Source organism: Papio anubis, chromosome 9 (genome assembly GCF_008728515.1).
Source record: "Papio anubis isolate 15944 chromosome 9, Panubis1.0, whole genome shotgun sequence".
NCBI classification, from domain to species: Eukaryota; Metazoa; Chordata; class Mammalia; order Primates; family Cercopithecidae; genus Papio; species Papio anubis.
Genome location: NC_044984.1, coordinates 4,381,543 through 4,392,959, shown reverse-complemented (window position 1 = coordinate 4,392,959; position 11,417 = coordinate 4,381,543). Strand labels below are relative to the sequence as shown.

The 11,417-nt window shown below is 45.8% G+C and overlaps 1 protein-coding gene across 1 annotated transcript; it reads left to right on the top strand.

Moving 5' to 3' along the window:
• Positions 1-367: 367 nt before the first annotated feature.
• FGF23 (fibroblast growth factor 23) lies at positions 368-9,461 on the top strand. Its single transcript, XM_003905823.5, has 3 exons — positions 368-717; positions 6,832-6,935; positions 8,622-9,461. The coding sequence occupies exons 1-3, from the start codon at positions 507-509 to the stop codon at positions 9,060-9,062; spliced, it is 756 nt and encodes a 251-aa protein (XP_003905872.3). The 5' UTR covers positions 368-506; the 3' UTR covers positions 9,063-9,461.
• The last annotated feature ends 1,956 nt before the right edge of the window (positions 9,462-11,417 follow it).

Genomic DNA, 11,417 nt, shown 5'->3' with positions numbered 1-11,417 from the left:
AATTTAAAGAAAACCAAAATAAGTAAACTCGACGGGAGATTAATTGCCTAGGAGTCGGTTGACTGCTTGACTGAAGCTGGATTTTTTTTGGGAACCGCTGGCTGCCTTCGCATTTCCTGATGGACGTGGGACAGGTCAACAGACAGCCCAGAGCGGCAGATAACTTTTGCCCACGCGTCATTCATTTTTTTGGAGCGTTGGCTTGAAATTGAGGGGGGTGTGTGTGTCTGGAACCGACGTGCCTTCCGTGCGTCTCCGGGGTCTCTGCAGTCTCTTTCAATGGGCTGATTACAACACAGAGGATGTGGACAGTGGAGTTTTTCCTGTTTGATGTCACACTGCTACCCTTTAAAAGTCTGATGGCAAAAAGGAGGGAATTCAGTCTAGGATCCTCACACCAGCTACTTGCAAGGGAGAAGGAAAAGGCCAGTGAGGCCTGGGCCAGGAGAGTCCGGACAGGAGTGTCAGGTTTCAATCTCAGCACCAGCCACTCAGAGCAGAGCGTGATGTTGGGGGCCCGCCTCAGGCTCTGGGTCTGTGCCTTGTGCAGCGTCTGCAGCATGAGCGTCATCAGAGCCTATCCCAATGCCTCCCCATTGCTCGGCTCCAGCTGGGGTGGCCTGATCCACCTGTACACAGCCACAGCCAGGAACAGCTACCACCTGCAGATCCACAAGAATGGCCACGTGGATGGCGCACCCCATCAGACCATCTACAGTGAGTAGGACTTCAAGCTGGGAAGAAGGGGTGCGCCCCTGTTGTCCATCTACAGGGGACTTGGGGAGGTTGGGGACTAGACTGGAGGGCTAATCCAACCCTCCAAGCTTTCTGCCCAGGAACCACTTATTGTCTGTGTGTGTGTGTGTGTGTGTGTTTTTGTGTGTGTGTGTATTTAAATCTTAGGGGAAGATTCTGTCACTCTCCTAATTAGTATTTGCTGGTTTTTCTAACATGCATACTTTTTGTTTAAACTAAAACCCTTCCCACAGTAGGAGCCATATTCCCTTTGCCCCATCAAAAGATTCAGAAAATGTACTGAAAGAAAAGCAAGGAGTCTAAGAGAAAAAGAAGCCAGGCAGATCAACAGACACTAAGTTTCAGCTCCTGGACTTCAGGCTGGGTTAACTAGGCAGGTTGGAAAGAAGATTCCCGGGTCATACCCAGATTGTAATAGATAAATCTGGGGGCTCTTTCCAATTCTGGCCTTATAAAAATTCTTGGAAAAATGTATTAAACACAGACTGTCCAGGAATGTTGTCTTGGTGAGAATGGCCAAGTATACAACCCATCCACCCATTCATTTGTCCATGCATCCACCATCCAACCTTTAAACTTTAACAGGTTTAAAGGCTGTTTCAGATACTCAGGTACCCCGGTACCCAGTACGCATTGGTGATTCTTCTCCGTGGAACTGAGAGGTGTCCAGTCAGTAGCAAGTCAAGCTAGTTAGAAACTTATTGGCAACGTGAGACAACTGGAATGTTTTTAAAGATCAGGTTTGTGGAGAATTGGATCACAATCCACAATAATCAATCCATTAGCAATGATTCAAATGAGGGCCACTTTGTGCGCACCTATATAAGGGGTAATGTGGTAGGAGCAGGGATATTGAAAAAGGCTGGATCTTCTATTTTAAGAAAACATGTGAAAATACCTCTAAGGATATATAAAAATGCAAACTGATCCAATATAGCTCAAATTAAGGGAAAGAAAAATTAGACAATCTCTAACTAAAGAAAACATAGGAATTATGATTTGCCTTTTATTGTTGTAATAAGTTAATTATTTTTGCTGTGACCATGCTGTGTGTGAGGCATTTATTCTTCTAGGAACCAAAGGTCCTTAAACCTGGTTGCAAGATATATAACATGCAAAATTAAGTTGCAAGATATATGACATGCGAAATTGACAGTTTAAACCTCCTCAAGTGCTAGATGCATATTGATAGGAGATAAAAGAAGAGAGAAAAGTTCTCTCCAAATACCAAACAGGTTCCAGAACTCTAGAGGATATAGTAAGACTCAGGAGTCAACATCTTGGAAACCAAGTTTGAGTCTCGTGGCAAAAATTTCAATTAAATCTGGATATACTTGATGAACCCAAAGTGTTGTTCATTTTATTCAATGGATATTTAACAGGATCTACAATGTGCCTGGCATTCTATCAAGCTCTGTGACTGAAAAGTAAGACACAACCCCTCAAGGACCTTGTGGTCTGTCGTCCTGCCTTGTCAGCCAGCTCACTACCAGACTTTTAGGAAATGCGACTTTGCGCCTCTCATGGGGCGGCCACTCTTACTCTAATTCAAGACTCTATGTGATTTAAAATGCAGAATAGTAGATGATGGTAAATTATTTTGATTCTCTTAGATGGAAAGGGCGGCATCCAACTAGAGAGTGTTTACACAACTTGTCTCGAATCCTGGAATCCCATTGCTGAAAGGAACTCCTTAAAGACGTTTCCTCCTGAACAAGAATTAGGGTAGAACAGAACAGGCTGGCTACGGTGGGGAGTGAGTGTGAAGAGTCGACCTCCTGGGCTGGCAGTCTGAACTGTAGACCTTTTCCTTGAAAACCCACCTCGTATCAGGCCCCAAGGGATCACTGAGTGCTGGTTGAATTAAAAGGATTGAGAGGCAGCAAAACAAATGGAATTGACTTCAGATCTTTAAAAATAGAAATACGGTTTTGTTTTCTTAGACACAGGCACTAGCTAAACATTGCATCTTTAAAGAGTTAAACGCGAATACGGGGAGGGGAACTTAGGGTCAGGGGAGTGGGAGAGAGATCTGCTTTTCCTAGTCTATGTAGATAACTTTTTGTACTGTTAAATCAGTTGTCACTTGTATTATGGGGGGAAAAAAGTGCAGGAAAAAAATTACACAATACAATTAAAAGTTACCCAAAAGAGGCCAGGTGTGGTGGCTCATGCATATAATCCCAGCACCTTGGGAGGCCAAGGCAGGAGAATCACTTGAAGTCAGGGGTTAAAGACCAGCCTGGCCAACATGGGGAAACCCTGTCTCTACTAAAAATACAAAAATTAGCTGGGCGTGGTGGTGCGTGCCTGTAATCCCAGCTACTTGGGAGGCTGAGGCAGGAGAATTGCTTGAACCCAGGAGGCGGAGGTTGCAGTGAGCTGAGATCACATCACTGTGCTCCAGCCTGGGCGACAGAGCGAGACTCCATCTCAAAAAAAAAAAAAAAGTTACGTAAAAAGAAAGAGGAAAGATTAATGCACGTAGATAAGACTCACAACTAATTAAATGTCTGGTGAAGGATTTGTAATGACCTCATCAGTGACTGTTAAGCAATGTTTTTACACTGACGGAAACCTAAAATGTGAGGGGTATTTTTTCCACTCCTAATTATCCATTTCTAGTGAATTCTGATTCATCTTATTATTTTGCTGTAAGAAATTCTTAAGAGTTGAGTGCACGACCCATCTTTGGGTCATTGGACTTGACAAAATGAAATTATCTCCTGCCTACCAGATTCTTCAAGCCCCCTTGGGACTCACAAGCGCTGCTGCCAGGTACCCCTCTGATGTCCCTATCACCTGTTTCATGAACAAGGCCATCCTCTGACTCCCCTTTATCCTCATTATATGGAACCAGCAAGACAGAGATGTTTATTGCCCCGGTAATATCACATCCTAGATCCTGACATTTTCACTTCCTCCATCTTCCCCACAGGAACTTTCTTTACTTGAAGCTGAGTTACTGTTGGGCTCCTTAAGCCTTCTTCATACATTTTTATTTTGAGGTGCTCAAAGCACTTCACTGCTATCATCTTATTTATCACTTACTGGCCACAAGAGTAGAACGGAGTAGATAATTTCCTACTTGTATAAGCAGAGGTTGAGGCAAAGCGGTCATAGTAAAACTTACTAGCATTTAGGAAGTACTTTCTAAAAGATAAAAACATTATCTCATTATGTCTTCAAGAGGACCAAATGAGGTAAGTAAATGTTTCTGCCATCCTCATTTTATATGTGAAAAAACGAGAGTTAAAGAACTTAAATCACTGGCTGAAGGTCAGACAGGGAGTAAAAGACCTAGAGGACATCTTGACCCCAAATCCCACGCTCTTCCAAGGTCACACACATGCAGACAGCCCCAAGGTCACACGCATGCAGACAGCTCCAAGGTCACACGCATGCAGACAGCTCCAAGGTTACACACATGCAGACAGCTCCGTCATTGAAGGCAAAGTCCATTCAGCCTGCTCAGCTCCAACAGGCGGGGCGGGGGGCTCCGGCAGTCACTGGTTTGTGCCTTCCTTCTGCAAAATTCTCCCGTGAATCTGTGCAGACTGCGTAAAGATGCCTTTTGAAAGCGCAAAGGAAAGAAACTGTGACTCTCACGTTTTCTACACTTTCACATTGACTCACACTGTTTGACGGAAGAGTCTGTGTCCCTCTGTACCAGCTGTTCACAGTTCCTCAGCCACTGCCAGAGGTTTTCTAGGGGGACTGGCTCTGGAGACCGGGACCACATGGGCCATACGCACTGCCCACACTGACCCCAAGCATCAGGCCAGCACGCCTGTCAAGGCCTGGGCCCGGCATAAACAGCAGGTCAGAAGACGCCACGTGATGTCCTCTGTTCGTGCGACACTTTCGAGTCACTTTTACCACCATTATCCCATTTGATCATCACCCTATGAAGTAGGCAGGACAACTATTGTTCTATTTCACAGCTGAGGAAACTGAGGCTAGAGCAATAAGTTGCCCAAGACTGCAAGGTCAGCAAGTGGCACAGTTGGGACCAAAATCCAAGTTCCCCAGTTCTTGGTGCCTGGCTCAGTGCCTCTTCCCTGAGCCCTCAGCGGTGCCGTGACTCCTTGTCCTCACTGCCTGCAGCATGTATTTTAGCATTTGATGTTGTCTTCTCAGACTCTTAGTGATTTCTGCTGGAGGTTTGCTACCGCATAGTAGGAAGATGTCTCTGACCTGAGTTTCAATCCTGCCTTAGTTTCCTTATCACTTAATTAGGATATTGCTGCTACTACTACTACTACTAATAATAATAATAATAATAATTAGTACTAACAATATAACATTTGTTTTGAGAATTTAAAATATGTAAAGTGCTTAGAGTGCAACCACTCAAAGACCATTACTAAATGTAATTTTTTCCCAATTAGACTGAAAAGTCTCCAGAACAAAAATCATTTCTTTCACGTTCCTTATGTTTCTCCAAAGGTTTACCACAAAACTAGCCATACATTTGAGACACATAGGCAGACACCACTGTGGAGGAATTTAAGCATCCTTTGTGCCTGTCATACCCCAGTCCACCTTCTGGAAGCTTCCCTCAAGTTTCTCCTCAGCCAAACTTTCAAACAAATTAACTTCTCTCTTTGGCCCTCTTCCTTTCTCACCTTTCTGGGGCTTGTCTCCACTCTCATTCCCTCTGTTCCATGTCATTCCAATTTCAGCCCCTATCATGATTTCTGCTGAGCTAGTATCGAATTATTGCTGCTTATTTTCCTCAAAGGTCCTTGTATTGAGCCTGCGTGGGATGGGAGAGGAGCTTTGGGCTTTCAATAACCCCTAGGAGGCTCCATCACTTGCTAGGCACAGACATTGGGCATTCACAACCTCTCCAAGCTACAGTTGCAGAAGAGGAATTTGAATCCCTGCATGGGAGTCTAGCTGCCTCCCTGGGGGCTGTGAGGTCACATGAGATGCAGCTGGAAATTTCTGTGATAGGCAACCGGAAGTGGCCCCAAAGACCTAAAGTAATGATTTTTAACAGAAGATGTCAGGTAATTAAACAACATTTGGGGAAGAAGTCTTGCTGAATTATCACTCATGTTACACTAGTATATGGTCTAATTGTGCCTTTGCCACAAAACAGAAAGCACACTTAAAGCCATTATCAATTACTTAAGAGGTAGGTCATGTGAATGGGTTTCAGACTCTTGTCGGAGACTAGCTTTTGAGAGGGGACACTGAAAGTCTATGAGGGACTGTACCTGGAGGGGTCACCACCAAGTGAGAAAATGACAACCAACCCAAGAAAAGCCCAAGAAGAAAATTCCATCCATCACTGGTATTGATTCAACATAAACAGTTATACCCTCTGTTCCTAAGTAGCTCACTCTAAGGAAGGCGCTAGATAGGTAAACTCAGTTAAAGCAAGGTAAATGGAATACATGCTGTAATAGAGGCGAAGGCATTGTCCTGAGGAGCTGAGAAGAAAGAACAACTGATTTTGAATGGGAAGATGAGGAAAGGCTTCATAGAGATGGTGACGCCTGAGCCTGGTCTTGAAGAATGAGTGACTTCAATAAGTAGAGAAGGAAGAGGGAGATCAACTCTAACACCGTTCTGTACACATACTGGGTGTTGACTGATTAGTATTAGACGATTACACAGACATCCAGGTGGAGAATCAGACTCTGTGGACAAGCTGGATCCTTGAAAGACATCTCAGCATAGATTTAAAAATCACAAAATAGAAGGCATGGAAGAATGTAACTATCACCACAAACATTCAAAGGCATTAGTAAGGCAAAAGGGAAAATAGGTAGAGAGAGAGAAACATGTGTTCAGCACAGGTAGGAGAATGCCAGGAGCTCAGAGTGCCCCATACAGGCAGCAAGATGAAGCAGGAGGTGAATGACTGTATACGTGCTGGGGGCAAGAGAGAATGTCAGAAGCAACGCTGAATATGTAGAAATGAGGCTGAATTTAGGGGTGTGGAAGTCATCATCACCCTTAAAAATCAATCCAGGGAGGTTTCATGAAGGTGGGTTTTCAGGAGGTGCTTGAAGGTGGGAACTGGATGCTCAATGAGTCTCCCCTGCCTGGTTTTCTCCATAGGTGCCCTGATGATCAGATCAGAGGATGCTGGCTTTGTGGTGATTACAGGTGTGATGAGCAGAAGATACCTCTGCATGGATTTCAGAGGCAACATTTTTGGATCAGTGAGTTTCTTTTTTGTGTTGGTCACCATATGCAAACAATTAACCTAATTTCTTTGACAGGACATAGACTTTTCTAGCTTAACAATTCCATATGCAGTGTACCCTGGTGACCTGTTTCCACTGATGCTTCATGCGGTCCAGGTATTGAACGCTCAGGTTTAATAGCTGGGGTTTGAACTTAGGCAGTCTGGCTCCAGATCCCAGGCTCTCAGCCCCTAGTCTGCACTGCCCACTGGAACCCATTTTTGGATCTAGCACAGGCCCTGGTATGTAGTCGCAGGTCCTCGAGTCATGTCAATTCACGTTGTAAAGTGCATTAGAAAAGGGTGAAAAGCCATTGGTGTCTTCTTGGTTCTGGGACTAGCTGTGACTTTAGGTAAATCTCCTCACTTCTCCAAACTTCAGCATTTTCACTTGGAAAAAGTGAAGTGGAATAGACCATGTGACCTGTGAATCTCCCTCCAGTTAAAGATTTTTAATTAATAACTCCTGCCCCAATTGTGATCGTTATTCGTTCGGATTGGTAAGCAAAGGATTTCCCAAACTAAAGGCTGTTGGCCTCTTTTCGAGGATTTTGAGATAGTCAAATAGTAGGACTGCTTATCTCAGGATTCTCTTACCACCACTCTTGCCCACAAGAAACTCCACAAGAACAAAGACTTTCTGTTTTGCTTTCTGCTGCATCCCAGCCCCTACAATAGTGTCTGGCTAGAGTAGGAAAAGAAAAAAAATCAGTTGAACAACTGTTGAAATATAGGTAACTAACTAAACATCTCTTGAACCCATCTAGGCACGTAGACAGTCCTGGTCTGTAAACTGCTTACTTTGTGGAGTTTGAGGATTAAAAGAAATAACATGCAGGCCGGGCGCGGTGGCTCAAGCCTGTAATCCCAGCACTTTGGGAGGCCGAGGCGGGTGGATCACGAGGTCAGGAGATCGAGACCGTCCTGGCTAACATGGTGAAACCCCGTCTCTACTAAAAATACAAAAAAAAAAAAAAAAACTAGCCGGGCGTGGTGGCGGGTGCCTGTAGTCCCAGCTACTCGGGAGGCTGAGGCGGGAGAATGGCGTGAACCCGGGAGGTGGAGCTTGCAGTGAGCCGAGATGCGGCCACTGCACTCCAGCCTGGGCGACACAGCGAGACAACGTCTCAAAAAAAAAAAAAGAAAAAGAAATAACATGCAAAGGCCTTTGTGGAGCACTCAGTAAAACCCAGTACTAGTGGTAGAGGATTCAAACCCAGCTCATCTGTCAGCAAAGTTCATGTCTCCAATCCCCTCAGTGCCCTCATTCATGTTTGACCCTACAAACTCCATCCACTCTCCTTTCTCCAGCAAGGAGACAAACCCAAGCCAATTTTCAGCCAGCAGAGACTTGGAATAGGTAGAGGGCGGGAAGGAGGAGGTGGTGCCTACTCCAGGAAAACCACAGGCCAGGCCAGCCCGGGCCTCCAGGCAGTAAGCGCAGGCCCCAGTAGTCTAGTCTCTGAAAGGGGGAACTATAGTCAGGGCTTGAGCATTAATCAGAACCACTTGACCCCAGCAGGGAACAAAGGGGTGAAGGCTCAACGCCCTCAGCCCTTCAGGGCTTCAGGCCGGCTGGCACAAGCGTGTGGCCCCAGGAGGAGCGGGGGGTGGGTGGGCCCCCACGGGCCAGCCTTCACGTGGCTCGCTCTTGCCCTTCCAGCACTATTTCAACCCGGAGAACTGCAGGTTCCGACACTGGACGCTGGAGAACGGCTACGACGTCTACCACTCTCCTCAGCATCACTTTCTGGTCAGTCTGGGCCGGGCGAAGAGGGCCTTCCTGCCAGGCATGAACCCACCCCCCTACTCCCAGTTCCTGTCCCGGAGGAACGAGATCCCCCTCATCCACTTCAACACCCCCAGACCACGGCGGCACACCCGGAGTGCCGAGGACGACTCGGAGCGGGACCCCCTGAACGTGCTGAAGCCCCGGGCCCGGATGACCCCGGCCCCGGCCTCCTGCTCACAGGAGCTCCCGAGCGCCGAGGACAACAGCCCGGCGGCCAGCGACCCGTTAGGGGTGGTCAGGGGCGGTCGGGTGAACACGCATGCTGGGGGAACGGGCCCGGAAGGCTGCCGCCCCTTCCCCAAGTTCATCTAGGGTCGCTGGAAGGGCACCCTCTTTAACCCATCCCTCAGCATAGCAGCTCTTCCCAAGAACCAGCTCCCTTGACGTTCCGAGGATGGGAAAGGTGACAGGGGCAATGGATGGAATTTGCTGCTTCTCTGGGGTCCCTTCCACAGGAGGTCCTGTGAGAATCAACCTTTGAGGCCCAAGTCATGGGGTTGCACCACCTTCCTCACTCCACATAGAACACCTTTCCGAATAGGAAACCCCAACAGGTAAACTAGAAATTTCCCCTTCATTAAGGTAGAGAGAAGGGGTCTCTCCCAACATATTTCTCTTCCCTGTGCCTCTCTTCTTTATCACCTTTAAGCAAAAAAACAAACAAACAAACAAACAAAGCAGTGGGTTCCTGAGCTCAGGACTTTGAAGGTGTGGGGGAAGAGGCGATCCAGAGGTCCCAGAAGATTCCCCACTGCCCTGTGCATTTATGTTACGTGCCCCGATCCCACTGGCATTTGAGTGTGCAAACCTTAACAACTGAACGGGGCAAGTTGATGAAAACACTACTTTCAAGCCTTCGTTCTTCCTTGAGCATCTCTGGGGAAGAGCTGTCAAAAGACCGGTGGTAGGCTGGTGAAAACTTGACAAGTAAACTTGATGCTTGCTGGACTGAGGCAGGAATCATAATAGAAAACTCAGCCTCCCTACAGGGTGGGCACCCTGTGTCTCGCCGTCTCCCTCTCTGCAGCCACAGCCAGAGGGCCCAGAATGGCCCCACTCTGTTCCCAAGTGACTCATGATACAGCCTCACCTTTTGGCCCCATCTCTGGTTTTTGAAAATGTGGTCTAAGGAATAGCTTTTATATTGGTTCATGAAAATCTACCCTGCTAGGATTTGCTTTTCAAAGTGGAAATAAATTCCAACTCTCCTAAGAGGCATTTAATTAAGGCTGTACTTCCAGGTTGAGTAGGAATCCATTCTGAACAAACTACAAAAACGTGACTGAGAAGGGGGCCTTGAGAGACTGGGGCCGCTCTGGGTTAGGTTTTCTGTGGACTGAAAAACCGTGTGCTTTCCTCTAAATGAAGTGGCATCAAGGACTCAGGGGGAAAGAAATCCAATAATCAGGGGATATGTTACAGAAGTTATGAAAAAGCAACCACATGGTCAGGTTCTTGACTGTGGTCTCTAGGGCTCTGCAGCAGCAGTGGCTCTTGGATTCGTTAAAACACTCCTAGGCTGACACATCTGGGTCTCAATCCCCTTGGAAATTCTTGGTGCATTAGATGAAGTCGGCTTTCAGTCCCAGGAGCCCCAGTGCTATCTGGAGGAAACAAAGCTTCCCAGAGCAAGCAGGAGAGGCGCAGAGGAGCACCAGGCAGGTGGGCCTGACGGTCAGCTCTCATCCCAGCCTTACCCCCTTACTGCGGTTCTTCCCGTAAGGGGACTCCGTTTTCCTACCTCTCTTGAAATGACCACCTAAAGGACAGAATATTAACAAGCAAAGTCGATTCAACAACAGCTTCTTCCCAGTCACCTTTTTTTTTTCTCACTGCCATCACGTACTAACCTTATACTTTGATCTATTCTTTCTAGTTATCAGAGAAACATTGGGCAACTGTTTTGACCTGATGGTTTTAAGCTGAAGTTGAAGGATTGGTTCCTATTCCTATTCTGAAACAGTAAAACTATGTATAATAGTATATAGCCATGCATGGCAAATATTTTAATATTTCTGTTTTCATTTCCTGTTGGAAATATTATCCTGCATAATAGCTATTGGAGGCTCCCCAGTGAAAGGTCCCAAAAGGATGTTGGTGGAAAACTGGCTGTAATCTCACAAACTCAACACGATCATCAGGGGTTTTCTTTATGGCAAAGCCATAATAGTTCCTACAATTTCTTATATCCCTCATCATGTGGCAATATTTATTTATTTATTTGGAAGTTTGCCTATCCTTCTGTATTTATAGATATTTATAAAAATGTAACCCCCTTTTTCCTTTCTTCTGTTTAAAATAAAAATAAAATTTATCTCAGCTTCTGTTAGCTTATTCTCTTTGTAGTATTACTTAAAAGCACATTGGAATATGAGAATAAAAAGGATTATGGGAGGGGAACATTAGGGAAATCCAGAGAAGGCAAAATTGAAAAAAAATATGTTAGAATTTTAAATTTTTCAAAGATTTCTTCCATTCATAAGCAGACTCAACAATTTTAATTGATCTGGACAGAATTATTTAAGTTTTATCAATATTGGATTTCTGATGATTCTAACCCTAAAGTGTTTTGTTTTCTTTTTTTTTTTAAGACGGAGTCTTGCTCTGTCACCCAGGCTGGAGTGCAGTGGCACGATCTCGGCTCACTGCAACCTCCGGATTCAAGCA